A 17,413-nucleotide genomic window follows, 5' to 3' on the forward strand; every position below is an offset into this window, starting at 1 on the left:
TTTGTTTTTTTGTTTTTTTGTTTGGGGTTTTTGTAAGCTAAATTTGAGGTTTGCTGAGGATTCTGGCTAATTAAACATTGGGGGATCCACGCAAGTCACACCTCCATGGACTCCCTCGGGTGGCTAGTTTTCAGAAATGTCTAGGTTTAGTAGGTTTCCCTAGATGACTGCTGAGCCCAGGACCAAAAACGCAGGTGCCTTTCCCCTGCGCAAACAGGTAGTTTTGTATTTTGATAATTTTGATGTGTCCAGATAGTGTTTTGGGGCCTTTCCTTTTGCGGCACTAGGGCTACCCACACAAATTTGTGCCCCCTCTCCGATTCCAGAACTGTCACCGAAATGTGAGGGAAAAAAGTGTTTTAAAAAAAAAACAAATTGGCCAAATTTTGAGGTTTGCAAAGGATGCTGGGTAACAGAACGTGGTCAGAGCCCCACAAGTCACCCCATATTGGATTCCCCTAGGTGTCTAGTTTTCAGAAATGCGCAGGTTTGGTAGGTTTCCCTAGGTGCCGGCTGAGGTAGAGGCCAAAATCTGCAGCTAGGGACTTTGCAAAAAACATGTCAGATTTCAACGTAAAAATGTGATTGTGTCCATGTTGTGTTTCCTGTCGCGAGCGTTAGGCCTACCCACGCAAGCAAGGTACCATTTTTATCTGGAGACTTGGGGTAACACAGAATAGCAAAACAAGTATTATTGCCCCTTGACATTCTCTACATTTTTTCCTTCCAAATGTAAGGCAGTGTGTAAAAAAAAAAAAAAAGATGTCTATTTGAGAAATAGCTTGTAATTCACATGCTAGTATGGGCACCCTGGAATTCAGAGATGTGCAAATATTCACTGCTTCTCAACACCTTATCCTGTGCCCATTTTGGAAATACAAAGGTTTTCTTGTTACCTATATTTCACTCTTTTTATTTCAGCAAATGAATTGCTGTACACCCGGTATAGAATGAAAACCCATTGCAAGGTGCAGCTCATTTATTGGCTCTGGGTACCGTGGGTTCTTGATGAACCCTCAAACCCTGTATATCGCTGCTACCAGAAGAGTCCAGCAGACGTAATGGTAAATTGCTTTCAAATATCTGACATCACAGGAAAAAGTTACAGAGTAAAACATGGATGAAAATGGCAGTTTTTTCACCTCAATTTCAATATTTTTTTATTACAGTTGTTATTTTCTGTAGGAAACCCTTGTAGGATCTACACAAATTACCCCTTGTTGAATTCAGAATTTAGTCTGCTTTTTCAGAAATGTTTAGCTTTCTGGGATCCAGCATTGGTTTTCCACCCATTTCTGTCATTAATGGGAAGGAGGCTGAAAGCAGAAAAAAAAGAGTAAAAACGGGGCATGCCCCAGTAAAATGCCAAAATTATGCTGAAAAATTGGGTTTTCTGATTCAAATCTGCCTGTTCCTGAACGCTGGGAATATGGTGATTTTAGCACTGCAAACGGTTTGTTGATGTCCTTTTCAGGGAAAAAAACACATGCCTTCTTCTGCAGCCCTTTTTTCCCTTTTTTTTGTTTTTTAAACGATATTTTCGCTGTATTTTGGCTAATTTCTTGGTCTCCTCCAGGGGAACCACAAAGTCTGGGTACCTCTGGAACCCCTAGGATGTTAGGAAAAAAGGACGCATATTTGGCGTGGGTAGCTTATGTGGTAAAACAAAAGCTCAGCAATCAAGGCGATATCAACTTAGCAGGTCAGATTGTCTGCAGAGCAAATCTTTTGCAAGACTGTAGGCTTAAATTGTCGCAGTGATAATTTCAAGGTGAAACATGGCTGTTTAGTTGTTAAAAAGCTAAATAAAGGCCCGGAGACATTTAAAAGCTGCTAGACTTTGTGTTGGTTCCTTAGTTTTGATTTACCTATTCAGCTGAAACGTATTGGACTAGTGCAGTTTTGAAATGCCTAGGTTCCCCCTGTGTGAATGTGCTTAAGTCAAGCACACAGTTCCCCCAACGTCCTCAAACAGTATAGAATAGGTCTGTGATATCACTTGCTGTGATGTCACTCCTTATGAGTCGTTACCCATTGCCTTCCTCCTCTGGACAGAACACCAGTATAGTTCGGATGTTGTGCGGAGGATGTTAGTTTAGCTATTTCTAAACAAAACTGCCACCTAAAGTGTCCATCGTCAGCTTTTTGACCGTTAAATTGACAAGCCAAAGCGAGGAAGAATGACCAAGTACTTGAACTCTGGTTTCCATTGGCCTCATTGGCAGAACAGTGGTTGCACCACTACCATCAGTTTGTCCATGGTTTGAGAATACCGCACGCAGTAATTCATGAATATTATGAATACACATTCAAATGTATATGCATGCTCACTAGCTGCATTAGGTTCCTGCAATATATTTCAAGCGCATTCAATATAGGATAGTTTAGATTGCCAGAATGGTGTGTGTGTTTGTAATATGCCGTGGACTACGAAATTATTTATTTCACATGCTTTCCAATAAAAATGGTAACATCATTGCGGACCACATTTTGACTTTTAATTCCACAGCGTGTGAGACAACCCTGCATAGTGTTATTTTAGTCCTAATCTCAGATTCAGACGATGGATTACCATCATTGTCTCAGCTGCATTCACCGCTGTGATGGTATTCCGAACCAAAGAAAACAATCTTTTGGTTTCAGAACGTACATTGGCTATGTTTTTTCGTGAATATTGAGCTTTTTTTTGCAGAAGGCAGAAGCATCGAGGGCTGTTTAGGAGATTGCTGATAAGCGATCTCTTACGAGATACTGGAGTAGATGTCCCAAAAGGAACTCCCGAAAAGAAGCTAGTATATATTATTTTTTGGAGTCGTTTTTTTTTCCCATTGATAAACTGGTGTGTATGTCATTGACCGTGTGAATGCGAGAAAGAATTGATGCATGGGTGAATAAATGCATGGATGGGTGAGTGCATGATGTTAGTTCAAAGGTGGCTATATGAATAGGTGAGTGTATAATTAGTTGGATGAATGAGAACATGGATGGGTGAGGGTGAGTAATGATTCTTTGCAGAATGTTGTCCCCAACTATTGCTGTTTGTGGGAGAGAGTGTTTACTAGCTCTCTATTGTAAGTGCTTTAGAGGCATTTATTTGTTTGGCTTCATTCCTTCCACTTCAGCTCCTTAGCATCCTGGTCATGGTGTTTATGCCATTATTACCACTCCCTTCCCTTTTCTTCTTACTGTCCTAGGTGTCATTTTATTATGGTGGTGCTTCAACAATCATAAAAAAATGCATGACTTTGTCTAGGGCGTTAGGTCTTCAAACTGGGCACTCCCACCCGACATTGGGTGCCTTATTGATCTGAGGGTGTGGGGTGGGGGAGGGATGTTGTGGTTGATGATATATTTTCCCCCACCAAAGCCCAGCACTTTTTCAGCAAACTGAGTGTATGTTATTATTTAATACAGAGCATTTTTTCTGCAGTTTATTTTCTAAAAAAAAATAGATGCCAGGGACAGACCGAGTGTACAAGTCTGATCTACCACTTGACACTCGACAGGGAGGGTTGAGCAACAAGTGTGAGATATTTTCAAGGAACAAGGATGAAGGTGAGATCCAAAAAGCCCCAGTTCAGTAAGGCTTAATGATGTCCCGCCTCAGTTCAAAAGCACTGACAATACAAATACGTTTAATTGCCATTACAGTTAACTAGTGGTAAACAGGATGATGCCGAACTCTGCCTAATCCCTTCAGTGTAAAACACCAGCAGTGCTTGAGGTGGCCAGCAGAAGAGAATGAGACAGAACCAGAGTAAGAGGACCTAGAATGCGGCATCTGGGGAATGCAGTGGGGGATACTGGGAAGGGAGACCGGCAGGTGATGTGAAGATTTTGTGTCGTGGAGGCTGCAGCCCACCATGTCTAACACTGTTGTTGAACACTGTTCATTGATCTCTCAATACGAGAAAGATCTCCAGGCACTGCATGGCAATCCTCTGTACTTGATATTATGGAAGAGCACTAGCATGGCAGGGAAACTTGCTCTATGGGTACTATCAATGAATACCCATTTTAGGGGTGTATTTCTAGTATCCACTTGGGATATGGCATAGACCCGGTGAAAATTTCTACTATGGACTTTTTTCCCTATGAGATGACTCTCCCTGGTCTTAGATTCTACATTGATCAGTGACAGAGAGTGAGAGTGAGAACATCTGCTACCACGGCGACTGTGTTTTATTGTAGGAAGTCTTCCTCTGCTGTTTTGTTGGATGTGGGACATCTGACAAATTGTAGGCTGGAAAACACATCTCCCCTTTAAACGGTACTTTGATGCTGCATATCTTGAGCAAATTATGGTGATATATATATTTTAATTATCTTTTCTACCGTAGTGTCTACGTCTAAACATTCAGGTGATGCCAATGTTTTTGTTTAACTCTTCCTTTTGTGAAAGCTGAAATGCTGTCTGACTCCACCAGTCTCGCTGCTCTATATATCTTTTGAAACAGGGAATGACCATAGATGGTTCCCTACACCTGGTTGTCTTTTGCATAACCATGGTGGTCATGCTTTAGACTAATAGTGTTGTATACATGCGTAGAATATAAATTCTAGAATTGCAAGTTTGACTGCTTTATTTGTTGTGATTTGCTTGTTGGCAATAGGTGGAGTACATGCTGGTTGCTTTTGACCACGAAAATAAGAAGGTTCGTCTGGTCCTAAAAGGGGAGGAACTTCTTGAGATACTACAGGATAAAGGGGAGAAGGCTAATCCAAAGTAAGTACCTGACATTTTCAAATGCGTACACAGACAAATAACACTGATGTAGATGTTGTGTATGATATAGCTTGCTCTTGGTCAAAAATCAAGACTCCTTATTTAATCAGTACTTAAATCTCTTCATTTATCCAGTACTTGACTACCACTAAATCCTTATTCCCATTATGTCACACTTGATAAATGATTTTATTCTTAGCTAACATGTGTTTATAAAAATACCGATCTCCTCCTGCTTGGCCGCAAACCTGGTTCCTTAAACAAGGAAGCTGATGCTTGTGTCGATGTTTGATATTGAGTAGCCTTTAGCCCTAATGCAGATTGATGATGCATTTCCTTTCATTGTGTGAATGCCCGCTGGATCTTATTTCACAAAAAATGTGTACACAACTTCAAGTGATGGTGCTGCCAGTGACCAAATCAGTATTTATCTAATGCAATTGCAATGCTGAACCATTTCGTATAACATTATAGTTTGATGAACACCAGAAAGTAATGGACATATATATTTGCAGTGCTTATCTATATCAGCCGTTTTCAGCTTCTGTCTTTTGTAGATGTTCCTGTCAGACATATTTCTGCCACCAAGAGGTTGTTCTTCCCCATGCCCCTCAGGGTTTACCTTAAATGGTTCCTGTAAAACTTGCAGGCCTCTTACTTACTGGTGCTGAATTGCAGTGCATTGTGCATATTTTTCCCGCATTGGTGGAACTCAGCGGAATCTTGTGTCGTTTTTATGTAACTGTGAGAGTTCCGCATACCTCTAATTATTGTGAAGAAAAAAAATATTTCCTGTCACAAAATGACAAAAAAATCCAGAAGTAAAAAAAACCTGAAGATATATTTTCTTTAAGATTGAGGTTTTTTTTTCTTGTTTTTTTTTTTTTTAAAGATCTGAAGAGATTTCTCCAGGCAGAGGTCATTGCTCCATTATCCTGTTATCAAGGTCTGAAATAAAGCAACTGGGGTGACTGTCATGTACAGGGCCCAAGAGGGCGGGAGTCAGTTAAAAGCCTGGTGTTCATTCTCAGCCCAGCATAGCTGTGCCTAAGTTAATATTTTGTACTGATTCATTACTCTTCATTTCCTTTACAAAAAGGTTTGTGAAATAGACTTTTGCACTGTCACTCAATTTTTCTACCGGCTTTTCAGAATTATTAAAGGTACTCTCTTTTTAAAAGTAAATTTATGGAATTTACTAATATAGCCTGTTTTATAGGCTGCAAAACTGTTTTCTTGTAACTTGGAAAGTTCTGCTGTTACTGAATAATAAACAGATGTACATTTTGAAGAAGTGCTCGGAGTCATGCACCTGAGCATGACTGTTCAATGCTTATGGTTTCAGTGGCGATCCCCCCTGAAGAAGAACTAAGATTACATGTACATATTCTCTTCTATCTCCAGCATCAGCCTGAAGGCTGATGAGTGCTTCCTTTGTTATGCCAAGTGAACTTTGGGATCAGGGTATCGTAAAAAGTGGTTGATCGCCTGTATTCAACTAGATAAATATGCCCCCTTCATTAAAACTGTTACTGTATAAGCTTCTGAACAACAATGCACACTTGGAAATGTTCAATTATATTTATTCTATAAACCACATTTCTCATTCTGCTTAAAGCTGGTGACGACACATAAATGTGAACATTTGGAATGTGTTATGCAATAGCATAATGCTTTTAAAGTGGCCCGCTTGAAGAAGAAAGTAAAGTCCTGTACCTATACCTACACTACTACATTTTCTGTCAAGGCTCCTATATATATGTATATTTTCTCTAAGTTGGAAACTTAGAGAAAACTTACTGCCTCTTGTATGAATGCATTGGTCAAGAGAGAAGTTGTATTTCAGAAACGCAGGTCCCACATTATCCTATGAAAGATGCGATGCATTAGTGTTTAACAATGTAGATTATTTTTTTTAATGTCCTGATTGTTTTGCATGCCTCATTTCTTTTCTCAAGAGAAGCTGGAACTTGTAAAAAAAAATATATTAATTGTAGATGTTTAGTAAGAAGTACCGTTGTTGGCTAAAATGGTCCACTGTGCCACAAAGCATTTTTGAAACGTGCTTGAGGAATATATGTGGTGCTTTCTGCGTATTTATTCATTTTGAGTGTTGAAAAAAATTAAGTTGGCGAATTTTACAAAAAATGGTAGCTGATTTTCGGCACCAGATTAAATAGGGGCAGCATGTAGTATCCCTGCGATACGGTATTCAGCATCTGTCTTGCCATTTTTAAAATAAGTGGCCAGCTGAATAGCAGAGACTATCAATACGTGATGAGTATCCTCCTATGTTTTGGAGCACCTAATTCCAACGAGCATTCTTAAAATTCACAGCCTGAGATGTTTCAGAAGTAAAAGCTGAAAAGGAACGGCCCTTTATTTTCTAGCGATACCTCTCTCCTGCTATCCCACTAAGTCCTTGGTGTCTAGTGGGCTTTAATTTCACTTCGGGAGCGGTTGGGGATAAAACTCATCTCATCTGCCAACCAAGAAGCTGAACAACGGATCAGTGAATTAGAGTTGAATAGGAGGCAACTATTAGGCCCGACTGCACCATATGGTTGCATTTGTTAAGTTGTTGATGTTTCTATGGCTGTTAATAGGGTTTTCTAATGTGCCATTTGTCTCCGTTGGAGGAAAAGATGTAGTGTTTGAGAAAGTAACTAAGCAGAGATATCAATAAGTAATTCGAATCCACCTGTGTGTATAAGAGCACCCCATACCAAACAGCATTTGTTAAATTAATCGCCTGACCTGTTGCAAAAGGAAAATCTCTTCTCTTGCCTCCCAAGCAAGAATCCTTTTGAGAAGAGCATAGTTACCAAGGAATGACTTACAGAGTCCGGGGACGGAGGAGGGAGAGGAGAGTGTTGAGATGTGATTATAACAACTCTCGGCACCATCCTTTACAGGTAGGATGAATGATTCATTCCGGATATGAGAGTGAAGAAAGCAGACACTGGGCTAAGTGTAAGGAAAGAGACACCATTCCATTGCAATATTTTATGGCTAATGGGACAGACGTTGGGATAGCATCCCTGCAGCCATCCCTTAGGTAATGAAATAATTTATTGAAGCTTAATTAAAACCTTTTCAATAAGACCTTTCAACATTTGAGATTAATAAAAAAAAACATAAGAAGAACAAGCTACAGCTGTGGCTCCTCAGCTAGAGAAACCATGGCATTCGGTTAATTGCGTGCAATTAAGGCAACATTGTAATAAGTGTTTTGCAGATCATGAGTGTCAGACAGTCATTTGGCTTCCAAACATGTTACAGTGTAAGAAAACAAGTGAGTGTGACTGGTACTAAAACAATCAATTATTGCAGTATAGCAAGGTTTAATGCCCTGAACAAGTGAGTACACCACACGAGCAGAACCAAATTTCAATCTCAAGAGTAGTGTAGCTACAAAGAATACGCAGCAATAATTTGTTCTGCTATCCACAACATAACTTCCACTCATTGGTAGAATTGGATTTGAGGGCTTTAAGCAATGTCTGAATTCTTTGGAGGCAGGTACAAACTTCATTGTCTATTTTATACCTCCTTCAGCATATGCATTCTGCCATTAGTGCAGAGGATTTCTTTCAAGAGTAGCCTGATTGGAAAGGGTGGTTCTCCCATTTACAGGTGTGTCTTTTCCACCTTCTAGGGCTAATAAGTCAACATGGTTGCAAGTGCAGGGCTCTTCAGTGGTCGTGCATTCCAGACCATGTGCCAAAGTACGAGTCTGGTGGGAGAAACACTGCTTTTTTTTTCTCTAAAAAGATTGACCATTCTCCTATGACTTCTGTACAGTGTACTAAACATTAAGTGCATCTGCTGTGAAATGCTGGTACTTCGGAAAACTGTTAGATGTAATCTGCTGGGCCTTTTGTTTTCTCTGCTGTTTTAGAGACGTGTTTCGAAACCAATATAAAGGTTTCCAATATGGCTGTTGAAAAAATAGGGTAGGTAAGTTCAGGCCTAGCCTTTTTAAGATGAAGATACTGAAATGCCTGAAGAAGAGCAGTGTCTGTTAATGACATTAGATATTGGGTTGGAAATGTTCATTATTCGTGGAGAACCTTGTGCACTCTTTTCTGCCAAGTTCTGTTCTGTACTTCTGGTTTGAACTAATCACACAAAGATATTCTAGAGTGATGCTTATTTTTAGGTGCATAGTGAGGCCCCTAGGCGTGTCCTCAGTTATTTGTATAAACGGGTCATGATGTTAGAAATCCCCTTTTTTTAAGTGAGATTTATTGGGCAAGCACATGCTGGTTCTTCTAAACATTTAAAAATTAACAGAATTTACAATGTTTATCGTCCATGTTTTGTAAACCCAAGGTCAGAAGTACAGATATGTGTACCTCCTTTATCTTATAGTTCATCAGTAGTGTTGGTTTGTAGCTGGTCAAAGAATGGGAGTACAGCAGCTTAAGTTCAGTGGGATGTCAAATAGTTAACAACCGTCTAAATTGAATAAAATGGTAGCCAGCAATGGAATATACTAGAACACTTTTCTTTGAGTTGCACTGGTGGTTATTATATAGATTGTTCTTGTTTGTCATTCAGACTTATTTCTGATGGTTTCTTCTACTTATATATTCCTCACCTGCGTAATAAACCCAGGCATCCAGCTGGATCTAGAAACTTCAAAGCTCTCATGTTGCCAGTATGGGGTGCTGGCTGCGTATCAATGCCAGAAGTGGTGTCAGATGAGGTCACCAAAGCTATATAGCACCTACACCAGCCCAGCAACGTCCGTTTCCTTTTTCCAGGACCATCAGTGTGGATCTGGAGCTCACTCTCTGTGAGAGTTGTACATTTGTACAGGTTGCGAGGGACTGATATCCATAACAGATGCTTAGTCCAACCCCCATACACCATAAGCAGATAGAATGATGTTCCTGTAATTCATGACAGTGTACACCCTAAAGCAGCTAAGTTCTTCATGACATGGTCCTGCAATGACAGGTGGAGCCGTTGTTGCTTGAAGCTGTGTTTCAGATCGCCTTCCTCTCATTCCTCATGAGGCAAAAGAAGCACAGGAAGCACAACAACAGAGGTAAAGCCTCTAGATGACCCCTGTTCCTCACAGGACCTTCAGTCTCTGAGCAGGAATTGGTTATGGTGGAACAAGGTGACCCTCCTCCTAGCTGCTCCACTCCTGCACCTCAGCCAGACCATATATGAGAGCTGACCTGACCTCCACTGGCATTACCCCCCCCCCCCCCCCCAGATCCCTCTGCCCGAGCTCCAATGTACCCAGAATTCCAGGCTTCGGGGGACGGTGCCAGCTGTGTTATCAATGCAATGTTCAACTTTTTTGCCAAGGCCATGGCTCCCTCAAGCGCTACTGGGCACTGGAATGCCTTTCGTTCTCCCCTCGTTCACGGGATGACTTAAGGCCCCAGCTTCTGTTCCTTCCTTCACTCCAGCATACGGCTATATGGTTCTTCTGCCAGCCCATAACCAGCGCCAGAGAATGGGTGGTGTCACTTGATCTGCAGGGTGGGTACGTCCACATTGACACCTTAAGTCTTCATGGAGATGATGGCACTGGTGGCGTTCCATCTCAGGAAGTTGGGCATAGCAAGTTTCCCATATCTGGATGACTGGGTGATCAATGCCGGGTAGCATTTGTAGTGTAGCACCATCTGCAGTCCATTTTCTCTGTACTGTTTGACCTGGGCTTTTTGATCAAAAAGCCCAAATCCCACGTGAGGCTGTCCCAATGACTCAGTTAATAAGGTCAGTACTGGGTACCTCAAGTCTCAACTCCTGTCCTCCCCCTTAGTGGATGGCCAACTTACACAAAATAATTCCTCTATTTAAGCAGGCCATGAGAATTCCAGTCATGAAGGTCATGTGATTTCTATGTCTGCTGGCTTCCTGTATTCTTCTAGTCACTCCTTCAGTACAGGGGGAAACCTATCAGACTCAATTGTAATCTTCCCCAGATGAAGTGGCTTGGTGGGGGAATGAGGCAAACCTGCAGGGCATGTGAAATTTACTCCCCCACTGACTGTGGAAATTGTAGGGATGGATGCCTCCATCTCTGGTTTGGGTCAGCTTATTAGTGGGATCTGGAGATCAGAGACCTTTGGCCTTCGGAACAACAGATGCTTCACTAACCTATGTCCAAGGCCGGTCCTCCCAGATCTTAACTGACAGTGTGACAGCTATGTGATACGTCAACAAACAAGGGAGAGTGGAGTCTGCCCTCCTTTGTCTGGGAGTCTTGACACTGTCTGAATGACCGAGCCGACAGTCTGAGCTGGCGTTATCTTGCCGGTCACAAGTGGTGTCTCCTGCTAGAAGTAGTTCAGTTGTGGCACTCCTCAGGTTGATGTTTGCCTCCTTGGAAAATGCTCCATGCCAGCAGTTTTGTACCCTTCTGAGATACTTTCATTTGAGGTAGAACCTTCAGCTGCACTGTGCTTTTACCCCGTAACCTTGATTCCTCGACTTCTGAGGAAGATCTGCCAGGAACTGGCTTAATTCATTCTCATTGCCCTGGATTGGCCAAGAAGGGTGTGGTATGTTGAGCACTCAAGCTGCCATTCAGATATACCACTCTCCCCCAATGAAACTGCGTCCTGATCTCCGAAACCTCCACCTTCATGCCCAGAGATTGAGCAGACACTTCTAAATTGTTTCCAGATTCCACCTGAGGTAGTCAACGTCAACTTGTTTGCTCTCTACCCTCCCACTATATCATCCCACTGGGGGATAATGAGTAACTTTGTTACATGATGTGAGGACAACAACTTGGATCCCTTGTAGGCTAGTGTTAGAAATGGGGTTTTTGGTTGGCAGTCAGGTTACCCCCTGTCAAAGCAAAAGCCCCCACTCTAGTCAGGGTAAGTCACACACAATCCAAGATTATCCTGTGCCCACCCTCTGGTAGCTTGGCACGAGCAGTCAGGCTTAACTTAGAAGGCAATGTGTAAAGCATTTGTGCAATAAATCATACAATACCATAGTATAACACCACAAAAATACACCACACAGTGTTTAGAAAAATATATAATAGTTATCTGGGTATTTGCAGGTCAAAATGATCAAAGATGCAATATGAATTTGTAAAGATATCACTAAAAAGTGATATAAAGTGTCTTAAGTCTATAAAAAGCAAACAAAGTCTCTTTCAAGCACAAAGTACCTGGTCTCTGGTGGAAAATCTCCACAGAGGGACGCAGAAGAGGAGATGCGTGGAAAAATGGTGTGTGTGTCGGTTACGCCTCTTCCCACACGGACTTGCGTCGTTATTTTTCATGCGGGGAGACGTGCGTCGTTCTGCAGGAGGAAAAATGGTGTGTGCGTCGGTTGCGCCCCTTCCCACACAGACTTGCGTCGTTATTTTTCACTCGGGGGAAGACGTGCGTCGTTTTCCGGCATGCTATCCGTCTCCTTCTATGGTTCGCGGGGATTACCAGATGTCCCGGGTCTGTGCGTGGATTCTCCTGCTTGTTTTCCGACTGACCGTCGTTCCGCGGGGCTGTGCGTCGAAATTTCGCTCTTACGGCAGGCGGTCGTCCCGAAGGCGTCGCGTCGATCAGCGTCAGGCAGTTCTTCTTGGCAGGATGTAGTTTCTGGTTCAGGTTTCTTCTCCAGCAAGTGTCTGATGAGGTAGGGCAGAGGCCCTGTTTTATACTAAGTTGTGCCTTTGAAGTGGGGGTGACTTCAAAGAGTGTCTAAGAAATGCACCAAGCCCCCTTTCAGTTCAATCCTGTCTGCCAGAGTCCCAGTAGGGGGGTGTTGCAGTCCTTTGTGTGAGGGCAGGCCCTCCACCCTCCCAGCCCAGGAAGACCCATTCAAAATGCAGATGTATGCAAGTGAGGCTGAGTACCCTGTGTTTGGGGTGTGTCTGAGTGAATGCACAAGGAGCTGTCAACTAAACCTAGCCAGACGTGGATTGAAGGGCACAGAAAGATTTAAGTGCAAAGAAATGCTCACTTTCTAAAAGTGGCATTTCTAGAATAGTAATATTAAATCCGACTTCACCAGTCAGCAGGACTTTGTATTACCATTCTGGCCATACTAAATATGACCTTCCTGCCCCTTTCAGATCAGCAGCTGCCACTTTAACAATGTATGAGGGCAGCTCCAGTGTTAGCCTATGAAGGGAGCAGGCCTCACAGTAGTGTAAAAACAAATTTAGGAGTTTTACACTACCAGGACATATAACTACACAGATACATGTCCTGCCTTTTACCCACACAGCACCCTGCTCTAGGGGTTACCTAGGGCACACATTAGGGGTGACTTATATGTAGAAAAAGGGGAGTTCTAGGCTTGGCAAGTACTTTTAAATGCCAAGTCGAAGTGGCAGTGAAACTGCACACACAGGCCTTGCAATGGCAGGCCTGAGACAAGGTTAAGGGGCTACTGAAGTGGGTGGCACAACCAGTGCTGCAGGCCCACTAGTAGCATTTAATCTACATGCCCTAGGCACATGTAGTGCACTCTACTAGGGACTTACAAGTAAATTAAATAGCCAATCATGGATAAACCAATCAATAGTACTATTTACACAGAGAGCATATGCACTTTAGCACTGGTTAGCAGTGGTAAAGTGCCCAGAGGTCAAAAGCCAACAACAAAAGGTCAGAAAAAATAGGAGGAAGGAGGCAAAAAGTTTGGGGATGACCCTGTCAGAAAGCCAGGTACAACATGACCCCCGACCAGCCTAAAGCCAGGGGAGAACAATCACTATCCTGATGTACTTCCCTGTTTGAGGCGACAGAACAAGGACCCAGGCCCACAACAGCAGGGGCATGTTCCAGTTCTTCGCCTTCCTGACTCCAATTGGATCCCTCTTTCCATACTCTCAGGGCCCACTAAGCCCATCCATGGGGAACCTTTCTCCTTACCTGCGGATCCCATCTGTGCAGCACCTAACCTTACTTTGCTCACAGATGTATCCCAGGAGCAGGATCGTACCACCAGGACTAACACAGTGGTGTTGCCCACTCTACCCCCGGGGTGTGACACTTGTCCCCTCCCCAGGGCTAACTCTGTCCACCTGGACAGCAAGCCACAGTGGTTACTGACAGCTGCCAGGGATGAGAGCCGGGCCCCAGGCCTCTCAAAGCTCTCCCACCACTGTGGCTGTGGAGAGTGGGGGGCGGTAGCCCCAGGTGATGGACACCCTTTAACCACTCTCCCTTCCACCAGGTCAGGGATGACAGCCTGAACCTGGCCCTCCCCTCTGGGGATCTGTACCCTCCCTCCTGGAGCAGTACCCCCAGAGTCCAACATGGTCAGGGTGCTTATAGAAGTCGCCCTGTACCATTCCTCCACCAGTGGAGGGCTGTTAACCTGCAACTGGCCCTCCAACCTGGGGTCTGTACCTTCAGGTTGAACTAGGGCCCGGGGTGAGGCTTCCCTCCCCCTGCCCTCCCTTCTGGGATCCAGCCCCTTCCAACTAGGAGTGACCTCCTCAGAAGACAACATGGTAGGGGCACTGTTCTCAGTAGCCCCTCCCTCCAGGTCCGGGGGGACACCCTGAATCTGGTCTTCCAGCCCAGGGTCTGTACCCTCAGACTGGATCACTGCCTGGCAAACCAGGATTTTCTGGGGGGCACGTCTACCCCCTGCCAGGTCAGAGTTTAACCTCTGAACCTGGTTCTCCAACCCATGGTCACCACCCTGAGGTTGGGCAATTGCCTGGCACACCAGGACTTTCTGAGAGGCACACCTACCTCCCACCAGGTCAGAGTATAACCTCTGAACCTGGCCATCCAACCCAGAGTCAATACCCTGAGGTTGGACAATTGCCTGGCACAGCAGGAATTCCTGGGAGGCACACCTACCTCCCACCAGGTCAGAGTTTAACCTCTGAACCTGGGTATCCAACCCAGAGTCACCACCCTGAGGTTGAACCATTGCCTGGCATACCCGGACTTTCTGGGGGGCACACCTACCCCCCACCAGGTCAGAGTTTAACCTCTGAACCCGGTTATTCAACCCAGAGTCACCACCCTGAGGTTGAATCTTTGCCTGGCATGCCAGGACTTCCTGGGGGGCACTCTCACCCCCCACAAGGGACACACCGTCCCCAAGGGCCACACAAGAGTCTGGTTGGCGCAGGTCTCCCGACCTCTGCCCATCCGGCAGAGTCTGGGTTTCCCCCAAACCAGAAACGGTTTCACCCTGGTCATTCCTGGGGGACTCTGCTCTCAGAGCTGACCCCTGACTCTCAAGGTCCTCCACTGGGGTCTGCAACCCCCTCTCAACCCTATGTCTGGACTTCTGCACCCCCTCACTAGGAGTGGTACTGCCAGACACCAGAACTGTTGGGATGCTGGCTACAGTCACCCCCCCCAAGTTCTTCTGACACTGCGGGGCTTCCCTCAAAAGGTGGCCATACGGCACAGGCTAGGCTTCCCTCCTGGTGTTCCCTCATGGAACCCTCTAGGACCTGGGACCTACCTGGGACACTACAATCCTCTCCCACCTCACTTGGTTGGAAACCACCTAAACCACTCCCTTCAGGAGCACCCCCAAATGCCTCTTCAGACTCTCTGGTACTCACCCAGAAGTCTGCCTCCATTGTAAGTTCCCTGGGGTCAGAGAACTCACACTCCACCTGGTGTTGGCGTAGCTCTGGAAAATAAGGACCAGACATGTGCTCTCCAGCAATTACATCACTCTGCCCTTCACATGTATTAACCACAGTACCCTTCACCCAACCACCCAGTAACTCAGCCTTGGAAAAGCACTCTACATCACCCTCCTGAGACTGGTGAGACAGTATCTGCCTGTCCCTGACACTCAACCCATACTTTTCTGGGATGTCTCTACACTCTATATCCAGGACGTCCACCAGGGTGGAACCCTTTTCTCTGTCACTCTCTGCTAGTGTCAGTAAAGTGTCCCTCCCCCCAGTAGGAATATGACTCCCTGTGCCAGTTCCCCAATCCTTCTCAGGGACCCTGTGCATAACGGGAACTACCTCATACCCTTGAACCACCTGGGGTGTGTCAACTCCCTTCTTCAAGTTGGGCACCACATCTCTGGGCTTGTGCCCTTCTTCAGCAGTACTGGATGCAAGATTTTTGCTGCCACCATCTGAACTGGACTCAGCCCTTCCGGCCTCCAGTTTCAGCTCTTCACAGCTCAGCTCTTGAGCTGTAGTCCTTTCTTCTTCTAGGGCTAAGAGTCTTGCTGCCTCAGCCCTTTCAAGCTGCTCATCTAGCTCTTCCATCCACCGCTCTTGAGCTAGGAGCCATTCATCTCTTACTGGTTCTCTTTCCTCATCTGAGTAGTCTTCCTCCTCATTTGAGCAGTCCCCCTCCTCCTCTGAGGGGTACTTAGTCATTTGGTTTTTTTCTGCCTCTCTCTCTGCCCATATTTCTTCTCCCCAGACTATGTAGGCATGTAGCATTTCCATCTTAGTAGATCTCCTTGATATTTTCTGCAAAGCCTCCTTAGGTCAGCCTTAGTGAGGTGGTCAGTAGGCACAAAGAGTGAGTAGGTAAGCAATCTCATTGCTGATAAGGTTTTACAGGCAAAAACCAAAATCCAAAGTCCAAAATATCAATAGTATATCCAGGAGGACATCAGAGAACCAAAAGCAAAAAAGATGAAAATTCAAGTTGACCTTCAACTGTGGGTAGGTAGTGAAATACTTAGCTACTGTATGTCACTGCACAAACACAAGTCCTATCCTCACTGCTGATCACCAATGTTAGAAATGGGGTTTTTGGTTGGCAGTCAGGTTACCCCCTGTCAAAGCAAAAGCCCTCACTCTAGTCAGGGTAAGTCACACACAATCCAAGATTATCCTGTGCCCACCCTCTGGTAGCTTGGCACAAGCAGTCAGGCTTAACTTAGAAGGCAATGTGTAAAGCATTTGTGCAATAAATCATACAATACCATAATATAACACCACAAAAATACACCACACAGTGTTTAGAAAAATATATATTATTTATTTGGGTATTTGCAGGTCAAAACGATCAAAGATGCAATATGAATTTGTAAAGATATCACTAAAAAGTGATATAAAGTGTCTTAAGTCTTTAAAAAGCAAACAAAGTCTCTTTCAAGCACAAAGTACCTGGTCTCTGGTGGAAAATCTCCGCAGAGGGCCGCAGAAGAGGAGATGCGTGGAAAAATGGTGTGTGTGTCGGTTACGCCCCTTCCCACACGGACTTGTGTCGTTATTTTTCACGCGGGGAGACGTGCGTCGTTCTGTGGGAGGAAAAATAGTGTGTGCGTCGGTTGCGCCCCTTCGCACACGGACTTGCGTCGTTATTTTTCACTCGGGGGAAGACGTGCGTAGTTTTCCGGCATGCGGACCGTCTCCTTCTATGGTTCGCGGGGATTACCAGATGTCCCGGGTCTGTGTGTGGATTCTCCTGCTTGTTTTCCGGCTGCGCGTCGTTCCGCGGGGCTGTGCGTTGAAATTTCGCTCTTACGGCAGGCGTCGTGTCGATTTCTCCTTGGAAGTCGGGCGGCATTGTCCTTGTGAGGCCGTGCGTTGAAGTTCCGTTCGTCCCGAAGGCGTCCCGTCGATCAGCGTCAGTGTGCGGCGTTTTTATCGCTGCGGAACAAGCTGTGCGTCGAAAATTTCGGCGCACGAAGCGTCCAAGTGAAAGAAAGAAGTCTTTTTGGTCCTGAGACTTCAGGGAACAGGAGGCAAGCTCTATCCAAGCCCTTGGAGAGCACTTTTACAGCCAGACAAGA

At 44.7% G+C, this 17,413-nt stretch overlaps 1 protein-coding gene across 1 annotated transcript in view; it reads left to right on the forward strand.

Moving 5' to 3' along the window:
- Nucleotides 1-17,413, forward strand: part of GCLC (glutamate-cysteine ligase catalytic subunit) — a 158,454-nt gene that overhangs the window by 13,101 nt on the left and 127,940 nt on the right. Inside the window, exon 2 of the mRNA XM_069235795.1 lies at nucleotides 4,614-4,726. Within this exon, the coding sequence (XP_069091896.1) occupies nucleotides 4,614-4,726 (113 nt within the window). The remainder of the gene's footprint in view (nucleotides 1-4,613; nucleotides 4,727-17,413) is intronic.

Source organism: Pleurodeles waltl, chromosome 5 (genome assembly GCF_031143425.1).
Source record: "Pleurodeles waltl isolate 20211129_DDA chromosome 5, aPleWal1.hap1.20221129, whole genome shotgun sequence".
In the NCBI taxonomy this organism is placed as follows: Eukaryota; Metazoa; Chordata; class Amphibia; order Caudata; family Salamandridae; genus Pleurodeles; species Pleurodeles waltl.